The following is a 13,504-nucleotide window of genomic DNA, read 5'->3' as shown; positions in this document are numbered from 1 at the left end:
TAATTTATCATGATAAATGTGATAAATGTTCCCTTCATTTTTGCTACCATTGTAACATAATTAAAACTCCATACTTAGTTCACAACAAAGCTTACTTTTTTTCAAAATTCATTATGGAGCTTTGCCTCTAACTATAAATTTAGGATTGGAGGTTTTGACTTCAGTTAGTTAAGCCCCTCCATTCCTTGTGTGAATAACTGAAGAATAATTATTTCAAAATAATGTGGGCAAGCCAGATATGGCTATTTCCATTATAAGTGTGTTTACTTTAAAAGGTCATTTTTAAAGCTCTGGAAATTATGAAATATTTAACTTGCATGATCTCATAATTTAAATGGCAGTGGACACTCTGATGAAGTAATACTTAAGAAAGCTCATGCCACAATAAATTATTAGATAGCACAAATCATATAAATTACTATATGAACATATAACATATTTTATGAGGAAAAAAGTGTAACATCTTTATTACATCTGCAGCAGCAACGCCAGGCAGGTCCAACACCAGTACCAGGCAGGTCCAGCACCAGCAAGCAGCCGCAACATTCTTCAGTGAGTTAAATGAAATCAGAAGTAGTTTATTCCTCTTATTCTAATTACATAGTCTATTGCATTTATCCTCTCATATGCTTTATGAAGAGGACTATTATTTGTATTTTAAAAATGAATAACTGAAGCTAATAAGATCTTCCATAGTAAGTTGTTATAGCATTGGGACTTCAGACTAGATGTCCCAAATTCCAGAATACTTCATTAGAATATTAGGACAACATTTTAGGTATTTAGAACAAATGAATAACAATATTATTAAAATATTACTATTTCTCATATGAAATCAGATGCGTATAGAAATGAACTGATAGTTATAAGCAAGCACTTACCTTATGCTAAGTATCAAGAGAGTTTCGTAATGTTTTCATCATTTTTAAAAAAAAAACATATTTGCTCATGGAGAAAGAAAATATAGCCCAACCTACCAAAAACAGAACCGTAAAGGACAAGCTAGGAATATAAATTAAAATAAGCAAGAAAATGATAAGAGAACACCTGTCCCCTCTAGACCAGTTTAAATTTCCAGGACCTGACAGATTACATCGCAGAGTTCTGAAGGAGCTGGCAGACGTGATCTTGGAACTATTGAGCCATATCTTTCAAAGATCCTCGAGGATTGGGGAACTATCAGTGTACTGAAAAAAAATTGATGTGGTTCTCATCTTCAAAAAAGGAGGGGGGAAAAAACAGATCCAGGAAACTACAAATCAATTAACCTGATATTAATACCTGGCAAGATCCTGGAAAAGATAAGCACAGATCTGAGAATATCTAAAAACAAGCAAAGGTATAACCAGAAGTCAACATTGGTTTGTCTAAAACAGATTATGCTGAACAAAATGCCGTGGACATACTGTACTTGGATTTCTGTAAGGCATTTTTACAAAGTAAACCATAACCACTTTCTTAGTTAACTAGAAAAATGTGGGATAGACAGCACCACCAATTGATGGACTTGTAACTGTCTGATAATCTGCACTCAATGTGTAGTCCTTGATGAAACTACATCTACATGGAGAGAAATAAATAGTGGGTTACCCTAAGGTTCCATTTTAGGCACACTACTCTTCAATATCTTCATAAATGATATAGATGAGGGAATAGAAGGAGAACTCATCAAATCTGCAGATGATAACTAAGCTGGCAGGAATAGCCAACACCCTAGGCTTAAAATCCAGATGGATCTCCACAGAAGCGAATAGTGGGCCCTATCTAACAAACTGAAATTCAATGGAGAGAAATGTAAGTTTCTACTCTTAAGCAAGAAAAAACAAATGTACAGGTATAGATTAGGAGAAACCTGGCTCAATAGTAACTATGAGATGAATCTTGGAGTCCTAGTGGACAATCACTTAAATATGAGCAAACTGTGTGGCAGTAGCCAAAAAAAATCAATGCAATCCTAGACTGCATTAACAGAATAATCAAGATTACATGCAGCATTAGTACAGCTGTATAAAGCCTTAGTAAGACCACACTTGGAACACTGTATCCAGTTTTGGTCACCACATAAAAAAGATGTTGAGACTTTGGAAGAAGTTCAGAGGAGAGCAACAAAGATGATTAGGGGCTGGAGGCTAAAATACATGAAGAATGGTTTCAGAGATTGGATATGTCTAATCTAGTGAAAAGAAGGACTAGGGGCAACATGATAGCAGTCTTCCAGTATTTGAAGGGTTGCCACAAAGAAGTGGGGGTCAAACCTATTTTCCAAAGTACCAGAAGACATGCCAAGATATAGTGGATTGAAACTAATCAAGGAGAGAAGCAACCTACAATTAAGGAGAAAATTCCTAACAGTGAGAACAACCAGAGGAACGGCTTTTCTTCAGAAGTTGTGGGGAGATTTTTAAGAAGTGACTGGACAGCCATTTGTCTGAAATGTATAGGGTCTCCTGCTTGAGCAAGGGATTGGTTGGGCTAGAAGATCTCCAACGTCCCTTCCAATTCTGTTATTCAAATAGGTAAAATATTTAATTGAATAACACAGATGCAAATATATTGAATCCCTCTAGCATCCATTCATCAATCAATCAGTAATTGTTCATTTTTGCTAATCATAGCATGCATATTGATTTTTAGAAGCATAGCTAACCTAATCAATTATTAGAGCAACTGTCTTGGCAGAAATAGCATGAAATAAATTAAAAAGTTGATATTTGAAAGTACTAGGAACTCCTTCATTAAGCAACATAGTTGTAAGGCATGACATCATGTATACATACTGTCTTACAATGGCAGACCCAGTTGCCATTGTTAGGCAAATCCGGTTCAACTAGTCTCCCACATGATCATTTGCTTTGTCACTGGCTTGCTTGTTAAAAGCCTGAAGTGAAGGTTTGAAATGGTGATTATATGACCGTAGCATGCTGAGACATAATTGCAAACGGAGCACCCAAATTATGATCATGTGAAAATGAGGATGCTGCAATGACTGCAAGTAGAGGAACCTATAAGTACCCCTTGTTCAGCACCATCATAACGTTGGTTACTGTATGAATGGGTGTTAAGTGAGAACTGCCTCTATCCTTTGCCACTTGGGTGTATGAATGTGATTAATCACTTGGGTTAATGTAAAAGTTGCCCAATTTGAGTGTTTGAAGCTTATTATTTGGGAAGAACACTTTCCAATAAAATTATTTTATGTAAATATTCAGCTGTATATAATTTCATATTGGTCAAACCAAGCAGAATATAACCATCATTTGATAAATTTGAGTTGCCTTTATAGTAGATTGGAATCAAGTGTTAGTCTCCATAACACCTTTTAATATTGGGAAGTTTTGAATCTATCAATGTTTAACTAGGTGGATGAAAGTGGTGATTGTAGCCAATTCCATTCTCCCTTGGCAGAATATGCCTTTTAAACTCCTGAACATCTATTCTGGATATTCAGGAGACAGTAGGAAAGTTGATTCTTAGGATTGTAGAACTAGGGAAATTGCTGAAGGCGATGTCATATCCTCCTCCTCTCTTTTCTCCCTTACCTCCTCCCCACCCATATATGTAATCTATATGTAGTATGTCTTTTCTGAAATATAGTATGTTTTATTATAACTTTGCAATGTAGCAGTGCTTAAATATTGTTAATAGCTGTAAATTGACCTGATTTAGTCTGTAATCCTAAATCTTGAAATCTCCTTTGCCTTGATTCATTATCTCTGATGTACACTTTTATAAACACGCCGTCCAAGAAGTATTAATCTTCATTTAATTTCTTATATTGAATATCACTTATTAGACTATATTGATGGAAATAATACGTTATTATTGAAGGGCAAACATTTATTAGAATGTAGCAGTGTCCTCTTGTATCGATAACCTCACTTTCTTTTACATGAAAATGAATAAGATCTTTGCAGAAGAGCATTTATGAATGGTGATTATAATACCATTTCCCCAAAAACAGAACATGTCCTGAAACTAAAGCCTTGCCACATTTTTCGGGTGGGCAAAAATATAAGCCCCCCCCCAAATAAGCCCCCTGGACAACCTCCCTCTCCGGCCAGGCAGAGCACCGCTCACCAACCTAGCGATATCCCAAAGGCACCAAGCTGTGGGAGCTGGGGGGGGGGGAGAAAGGCACATTGCTTGGCACCTTCGGGATACTGCTAGGTTGGGGAGTGGCGTTCTGCCTGGCTAGAGGGGGGAGTTGCTGGCGGCTGCTCCCTTGCGAGCGGGCTCCCGATGAGCTGGGCACAGCCTCAGGGGCAAATCAGCCATGAGGTGACCATGCTCAAGAGCAGCCACCCAGCAAACCCCCTCTCCAGCTGAGCAGAGCGCCATTCACTGACCTAGGGGATATCCCTAAGTTGTCAAGCCATGTGGCCCTTTGCCCGCTCCTCAGCTCCCGCAGCTTGGCACATTCGGTATACCCCTAGGTCAGTGCATGGAGCTCTGCCAGGCTGGAGAGGGGGGTTGCGCAAGTGCCTGCTCCACCCCCAGCTTGCATGCCTCCCAGCCTCACCATGCCCTGGGCCAGCTATCCTTGTAGCCAGCTCCGAGCAAAACTTTTTCTCCGGCTTTCAAACTTCGGAACTCTGCTTCCGATTTTTCCAGCAGCAGCCGCTCTAGGAGTGTTTTCTATGGTTATGGACAGGCTGCTGGACAAAGACTTCCCCAAAACAATAAGCCCTCCCCCTCTAATAAACCCAAGGCCATATTTCGTGGGTCAAAAAAATATAAGACTTGTTGTATTTTCAGGGAAACACGGTATGCATCTAATGTACCTGGCTTTAACATGCTCTAGAACCTTGCACATTTGTAGGATGGGGTGTTTTTGAGAATAGGGAAATTGGTACCCTGCCAGCTAGGATAATCTTGTTCCCATAAACATTCCACATTTGCTATTCCATTCAAAGTGTTAATAATTGATGGCTTTGATTTCAGAAGTTTGTTTTGACTACTGAATGAGATTAATGTATAGTTTAAAGGCATTCCTACAGCTCTTCTCATATGCTGATAAACACCATATACTGTAAAGTGTATGGGGAGAGCTTTTATTGTGATGACCATATTTTGAATGTAATCAGTCGACCATTAGCCTTTATTGAACTGTAAAGAGGAAAGAAGGCATTGGATATTTCTTATATAGAAATTTGTATTTATAGAATAGAGATGAGGAATAGAAACGGAAACAGAAATAAACATAACATCCAGTACTAAAGCAGTCATGCCTTTCATTTACTTTATTCATTCTATATTCTCATGGCATGGGATTATAAAAGGAGCTTCAATAAAGGGGTATTCTTTGTGTGGAGGTCCAATCACTTGACTTTAGAGAACTCCGAAGTGTATGTTGGATTCTAACAGAAGTATCAATCAATTGATTGATTCAGACTTAATTGATTGTAAACTGAAAAATATTTTTTATCCAATAATAGGCCACTAGTATTTTTTCAAAGTGCTGTACTGTAGGACAAAAACAAAGAAAGGCTGTAATAAGTTTACCAACAACACAAGTTTTAAAATTCAAAATTTGAAGTTGGTTTACCAGGACAAGAAAATTGGAAAAAAAATGGAAGTTTCTTAATTTTTCATTGAACAAAAGGTTAAAAAGTGGGTACGGGTGGAAAAGCTTTGAAGAAGTTGCTTTTATGTTTAAAAGCTAAGAAATGCATCTGTTTTTGATGGTAGTATAAAAGCTTAGTGATTGTGCTGGTTCTCTAATGAGGAAAATATTTTCCAAACATCCATGGTTAAGACATGACCAATTCCATAAACTGGAAATGTTTTGATCCTGATGATTTCACATTACATGTTTTGATATTAAATAAAATTACAAAACCATCCTATTTTTAAATGAAAATTAATCTGAAAAACATCAAGAAAAATACTTGCTTATTAAACAACAAAAATGTATCTTTCAGTTAAAAAGGTTTTTTCGGTAGCATCTTCCTGATGATTTCTGAAGCCATTAATCCTCAATCTCTCTTTGGAGGGATTTAAACCAATTCAAATTTAATCAGACCTGCCTTGAGAACAGATAATCCATTTATTTGAGGAATGAGGAATTATGACCAATGGTAGCTATAATGTCTTCCATACTGTTTGTTCCACTAATTTTCTAATCATAATAAGCAGAATTTACTATAAGTAGCGAAGGAATTTGTAGTTGCCACAGATTTATTTTCTGTATTTCAATGGAGGTCTTACTGTACTTTGATAGACAACATGAAAAATACCCAGTATTAAAAAAGAAAATTAATTTGGAAAATACTTGATATTACAAGATTATTTACAAACTTATGTCTAGCATCTTTTCGTTATTACCTTTTAGGTAACTTTTATCCCTTCATTTTCTCATTCCAAGTAATGGTTCCAATTTTCCAGAGTGGGTTTGCAGGATGGTCCAGTGATGGTATTGTCACAGCCAATTGGCCTCGAGACTGGGTTGAATCTGAAGCCATGGCTCTGGGCTCCTCTCCTCTGACTCCAGTTTCAATCCAGTCTGGCCAGCATAGAGACTAAGAAAGCTTTGACTCCTGAAAGAAAAATCCATTACTGGACCCTCCTCAAACTAGCGTGGCTTCCTGCCTTCCAGAGACCCTACCTCCTCCTCTTCGTAAGTTTCCCATTGGTGGCTGCGGTTTTCCAGCTGCCTGGGGCTTGAATTTTTTCGAATTTGGGAGGCCCCAGTGGCTGGGTCGCTGCTCCGGTGGCCATTTTAGCCGGCAACCACATGGAGCCTGGAGGCCTCGTGATCGGCACCCGTCGCCCTACATCCGGCACTACAGGCTGGATGCTTTCGCATCTTACGACGCGGTGTTCGTCCACAGGGTCCTTCATCAGGTCCTGTCGGATCAGTGAGGGCCCACCCTATGGGACGGAACTTGGGTATGTCCCATCACTGGACCATCCTGCAAACCCACTCTGTAAAATGGCAGCTGGTCTTACCTGAACTGTTACTTTAAGAGGTGTTTGCAGGATGGGCCAGTTCCCACCCTAGGTTAGATAGACAGTATTGGGGGTGGAGGTGTCTCCTTTGTGACTTATTTTCAGGATCTTCAACTGCATTGAAACTGGAGTCAGGGGAGAGGAGCCCAGAGGTGTGGCTTCAGATTCAACCCAGTCTCGAGGCCAATTGACTGTGACAATACCATCACTGCCCCATCCTGCAAACACCTCTTAAAATAACAGTTCAGGTAAGACCAACTGTCAGTCTTTGAGAAAAGTTTCAATTTTTTTATTTTAAAATTTTTATTTATCTATTTGTATCCCAACTTTATTACTTTTACAAATAAAGCAGTGAACATATCTAACACATCCTAATTGCCCCACAACAAGTTGAATTCATGCATACTTCACACAGCTGTAGTTTAATTATTTCTTGGCTTCCTCAAAGCATGTTTTTTATATATTTAAGTTACTGTTCCCTTCAGCCTGTTTGCTTTTGCTTTTGCTTTGGACATTGGAAATCTTTGGGTTGTGTGCCAATTGTGCTCTTTTCTGGATAGGGAGTTTCTGCTTGCTGTCACTCATGCCCTTGTGACTACTAAATGAGCTCTATATGGGGCTGCCCTTAAAGAGCATTTTGAAGCTTTAACTGGTACAGAGCACCTGCATGAGTAGTAAATGGTGCAGTTAATCCACACATGTAACACTCTGAGCTGCATTAGCTTCTGAGTGCAATTGAAAATACTGGTTGTCACCTTTAAAGCCCTTGATCATGTTGAGATTGGGTTTATCTGAGGAACCCCAAATACATACTTTATTTTTAAGCTGGAAGGATGCTGCTCCATAAAGAACACTGCCACACTCTGCAACAGTGCTCCATTCTGGTTTAGCAATATTTTTCAACTCTGCAATATGCTTGGATAGAGCTAGAAATCCTTCTAACAACATACCTATGTATTAGTAAATAGTATTATAATTTGATTGTTCACCTGTTTCAGGCAGCACTTTGTTGGACAAAATGATTTTTTTTTAATGGAATGTGTCACCTGGCCTTAATTTCTCTTTTTCACAATAGACAATGGACTTTTCATTATTTTCAAACTGTTAAGATGTTTACCCATTTGTTTGATCTCATACTTGTGAAGTAGTTCTTAGGATACATTATTTAAGAATTTTCCTTCTCAATTCTTAAATGAAGGAAGTAATTGTTTATTTTGGGGTGGAAGTAATGCATTAAACTGTTGATTGTGACATTTGTCTTTAAAAGCAGTTTAAATTCAGTTTCTTCAGTCTGCTTCTAAGTTAGATCTGTACATTATAGCCAAGACTTAAGTTGATTCCTGTATGTGACTATAAATAGTTAATGAGTCATAGACAGCTGCTTCACAGGTTAAGTGACTGTCAGCTGAAGACCTTCTTTCTGTCATCTGCTTTCAGTTACCTTAATACTTTCAATATTAGATTTTCACTACAGAAGAACATTTTCTTGTTAATGTTTTGTCCACAGATTAATCTGGAAAGATATATATTTGATAGAAGATGTAACGATAATTAAAAATTTTAACCCCAAATTATACAATTACTTGCTTCTTTTAAGAATTGAGGCTGAAAATTCTTAAATGTTTAAAGACCCACCCCCCTCTCTTTTGTTGCTGCTTTTCAAAATAATGGGAGTTGGGTGGGAAAAGTTTGGTTTTAAAAATAGTGGGTATATATTATAGATTGTCTAACTATCCTACACCACACTGAAGAAGCTTCTTGGATGAGAAGTGAAATGTTTCAAGGAAAAAATCAAGAAAGTCCAATTGTGCTTTGAACAGCACCTTTGGGACAATCACGACCTGGATGATTGTGAATCTCCATTGACATTCTACGCCAGATGTCTGAAAATTGGTTTAAGCCTTCCTTTATATTTTAAGTGTAAAAAATAGTGTTTTAAGTTTAAGAATTGAGAGATGGCCATGTTTTAGAATACAGTACTATGGATAATCCTATGTCAACAGTTCAAACGATTAATTAAAGGATGGCAAGAAAAATAAAGAGGGAGGAGTTGAAGAATATGAGGAAAGCTTGAGAGTGAATCTGAAATTACTTTAATGACCTGGTTGATTGACTATAGTAAAAGAATTGACAGCTTCTAGGTTTTTAAAAAATAATTCAGAAGTACGATTTGTGTGTTCAGATTAGTCATAGTTAATATTAATGTTCTCTGCAATGTTGACAGATCCAACAAATAAAAAGATGTAGCAAAAACACATACATATACCTTCCTCTTTTCATTCTTTGTCTTTCTGTCTTTATTTTAAACTATTATTTAAATAGTTTTGAATTATATAAGAGGCTGATTTCTCCTTGCTTGACAGTTTGAGAGCTTGCTTAAAATTTGAAATATATATAGAAATGAAAGAAGAATAAACAATCTTCCTGAAATTTTTAATTTTTTGCATCATTCCTGCTTGAGATAATAGCTCAGCTGCATTGATTTAGTATTTAAAAATACATATACAGTAACTGAAAGACTCTTAGCCTTTCAGCTGTGACTTCATAATCTTCAAGTAAAAACAATGGTAGTCAGAAAAATATCTACATATTGAGGTGTACATTTGCTGAAAAGAAAATCAATGTAAGTGTACATGCAGCATGTATATGGATATATTAATTTCTGTGCAGTTGTTTTAGAACCAAATCATAAGAATTTGGAAATTATAATTATTTCGTTTAGACATATGGTCTTTATAGAAAAAAATCAGCTTAAAAAAAGTAATAATCCATATCCACAGGATGAACAGAAAAAGGGAAAACATTCACAGATGTATACTGAATTAAACTGCCCCATGACAAATATAAAAGAAGAAAATGATAAAATATTAGGGAACTACAATCAGCAATGACTCTATTAAAAAATTGTGTTTCCTGATGTACCTTCTGTTGATTTAGGATAAATTCAGTTCATTGCAAGTTAGAATAAGATCATAGCATTACATCAGTACCATTTAACTGGAAAGAAAAAAAAACATGAGAATTAAAGATCTGGTTATAGAAATTTAGTGAAAGAAAATAAATCTTAGGTACCGTATTTTTCAGAGTATAAGAAACACTTTTTTCCCTCAAAAAAGAGGCTGAAAATCTGGGTGCGTCTTATACACTGAATACAGCATTTTTTGCCTCCTGAAACACCGTCCCCTTCACCAAAATGGCTGTGCAGAGCCTGTAGAGGGCTTTCAGAGAGCTGGGGGCTGGGGAGGGCAGAAATGAGTGAAAAACGGGCTATTATTTGCTCAATTTTGCCCCCCTCCCCAGCCTCCAGGAGCAGTCTATAAGCCTCCTAAGGGCTATGTATGCAATTATTTTGACACAAACAGGCTCGTTTTTTGCTTATTTTGGGGGGGCACCCCCCATGAGCACTCTGCAAGCCCCCTAAAGGCTATTCTTGCCTCTTTTTTGGGGGGGAAAAAAGGCCAATTTTCACAAAAAATGGGCTGTTTTGGGGAGGTTTGCAGAGTGGAAAAACTTTTATTTGCCTGTTCAAAACCTTGGTGCGTCTTATACTCCGAAAAATATGGTATCTATTGGATGAAAGTCATCAAATTAGAGGCAATCATAACAGAAGAGCTCCATAATGTGGGTTATTGAGCTCTGGTTTCTATAAATGTGAAACTATTACACTGGTTTCCATCTCTTTAAAGCAACCATGGTTTTTCCTAGGATTGTGCTTTGCCCATTGCAATTACTGCCTGATTCCAGGAAGACGTACTTTTGATTTACATAGTTACAAGAATATTTGTTTGTTGGTTAAATTTATTCGCCTCCTGTCTTTCTGGGGCTACTTTAGGTGGCTTACCACAGTAAAAAGGAAGAAATGAAAAGAGAGTGAATATCACTCCTGTTTGTGGTGTAAGCCCTTTTTACAACTGAAACGGTAAACAATTGTACAGGTAATCCTCGACTTACAATAGTTCACTTAGTGACCGTTCAAAGTTACAGTGTCACTGAAAAAAGTGACTTATGACTCTTTTTCACATGCAGGGGGGGTTGCACGCGCGAGGGATGGGAGGGCACATGTGCATTGCATAATAGGTGATGAAAAGGTTGGCCATCACTGACCTATACTGTGTGACAAGAAAAAAAAGGTAAAAAACAGTATTATTATTCAGGTAGGCTAATATACAGTGTGCAAATAATCTAGATGCTAGTATGATGTGGTTGTTTTTTTTTAGCATAGATATGTTTATTTTAGCATAGATTCAAGAATATACTTTGTAGTTTACCAAATGAGCGGAGGTAATACTTTCTTATGACTTTGTTTAATGACATTTCAAAGTTGGGAAAAATAACCTGACCTGTACTTGCACTTAAAACTGTTGCATCATCCCCATAATCACACCATTACAATTTTGGTACTTGGCAACCAGCTCACATTTAAGACTGGTTGCAGCATCCTGCACTGAATTGATCACACTTTGTGATCTTTTTTGCCAATTTCTGCCAAAAAATTCTCACTGGGAAAATTGGCCTTTGCTTAACGAGCTCTGGAAAAATTGTTGTAAAAACCAGACAAATTCAACTTACAACTGCAGTGGCTTGCAAGAGAAATACCAATCTCAATTGTGGTCATACCTCAAGGATTACCTATAGATGAACTCTCTTAAAATTGCAGTTGATGTCCATGAGATAATATGTACTAGAGAGTAAATAAGATACAGATGTATTTCTTAGTTTATATCAAGACAGGTATGAAGCCTTTCTTGTATTGCAAATACTATCTTTGGTTTGGAATTAGAAAAAGAAAATTTAAATATAATTGCAAGGAAACAGAGGTGTATTGTGGTAAAGATAAGCTACAATTAATGGTTTATTTTGTTTAGAAAGAAAGAGCATGAGCCAGTATAAAGGTGGGTGGAGAAAAGGAGGTAACACGGACTTAATAGATAAAAACTGGAAGAATTAAATGGCTCCAGAGTTCAAAAAAGGTTTGAATTAATATTTATAGTGATTGGAAAAAGACAGATCCTATTTCCAAAAGATAAGAATTGTAGTTGATTGTCTTATTTCTAAAGAAGGATCAAAGTAACTTGTCAGTTTAGCCCCATTAATGCTAACATCTCTTCTTTAAGTTCTTGAGTTGACACTCAAGAAGCATGGTTGGTTTTTGGAAAGAAGTGCTTGCTCAAATGTGTCAAGTAGTTGACTTAAATGTTTTTAAAAATTATTTTACCATACTATGCAGGTTTGTCTATTCATTCTTAAGAAGTGCTGCACTGCTGGATTGGACCTTTGTCCTTGTAATCCAGTAGTATTTCTCACAGCAGCCAACTATTTGCATAAGGAGGCTCACTGGTTTCCAAGCAGAGACCTTCAGAGGCAGTCCCACTGCTGTCAAGGCTGCTAACCATTGATTTCCATGACCCCCGGGAATTGGTTCAATCCTTTTTTGAATCAGACAAGATGTAGCCTGCACAACTCGTAGTGAATTTCAAGGATTAATTATACATTGTGTAAAAAAAAATTCTTTTGTCAATCTTATTTTTTTCCAGGATTCAATTACATTTTATCGTTAATAGTTTCCACTACCTCCCAATATTTAAGAACCCTATGTACTATTTTTAATTTTGTTGCCAGCAGGCATTACATGCTGAAATAAATTGGAGCAGAATATATTTAGTATGTATATATTTTGTTCAATAATCCATATAGAATTTTGTATGTATTAAAGGTGTCATTTTGATCCATGTTGTCTATAATTGATCTTAATAAATTGCAAATTTTCATCACTGATACTGGAAATATAATCAATATTCCACTAATTAGTACTACTTAATTTAGTGATAATTGTAACAATATTTAAAAATAGAACAACATAATTTCAGGAAAATATTTGGTGTATTCCATTGGCTCCTTTATATCAAAATGCCTTTTTAAACAACACTTTTTTTCTCTCATTTCAGGGAAACGAAGCAAGCTACCCACTGGAAATGTGTTCACACTGTAAGTTCAACTTTACCTAGATTGATTGTAACAAAAATGCAGCTGCTGTTCTGAGAATATCTTCTCAGCATGGAAGAGAATAGATAGTTCAAGTTTATAATAAAAAGGCAAAAATAGGCTATTTTTTTCTCACCATAAGGCAGGGGTAAATTGCTTCTGCTAATTGAGAATGAGCTACCATTGAATAGTATCTGTTTTAAGGATAACTGGTCAATATATTAGTAGTATTTGATTTGTACCTCCAAAGGATAAAAATCAGTGGATTAGAGGTTCTTTATGCCCTACATTTTTGTTGGGCATGCAAATAATGTATTTTTTAAAACTTGCATTTTTCAACTTAATTTTTATTTATTTATTTATTGGTATCCCATCTTAATTATTTTTATAAATAACTCAACATAATATTCCTTCCTCCTCCTCCTAGTTTCCCTACAACAACAAACCAGTGATGTGAGTTGGTCTGGGAGAGAGTGACTGACCCAAAGCCAGCCAGGTTTCATATCTTAAGCAGGACTAGAATTCAATCTCCTGGCTTCTAGCCTGGTGCCTAAACCAATAGACCAAAGTGTCT

The 13,504-nt window shown here is 36.6% G+C and overlaps 1 protein-coding gene across 1 annotated transcript in view; it reads left to right on the top strand.

Moving 5' to 3' along the window:
• Window positions 1-441: 441 nt before the first annotated feature.
• PPP3R1 (protein phosphatase 3 regulatory subunit B, alpha) overlaps window positions 442-13,504 on the top strand; it is a gene marked incomplete at its 5' end in the record, with an annotated part of 28,265 nt that continues 15,202 nt past the window's right edge. Inside the window, 2 exons of the mRNA XM_087716831.1 lie at window positions 442-552; window positions 12,894-12,933. Of these exons, the coding sequence (XP_087572957.1) occupies window positions 442-552; window positions 12,894-12,933 (151 nt within the window). The remainder of the gene's footprint in view (window positions 553-12,893; window positions 12,934-13,504) is intronic.

The sequence above is a fragment of the Thamnophis sirtalis genome, unplaced genomic scaffold, assembly GCF_051295495.1.
Source record: "Thamnophis sirtalis isolate CommonGarterSnake01/CBP01778 unplaced genomic scaffold, rThaSir2_p1.2 scaffold_5, whole genome shotgun sequence".
NCBI classification, from domain to species: Eukaryota; Metazoa; Chordata; class Lepidosauria; order Squamata; family Natricidae; genus Thamnophis; species Thamnophis sirtalis.
The sequence above is the reverse complement of the archived record's forward strand: the minus strand, read 5'-3'. Positions and strand labels throughout refer to the sequence as shown.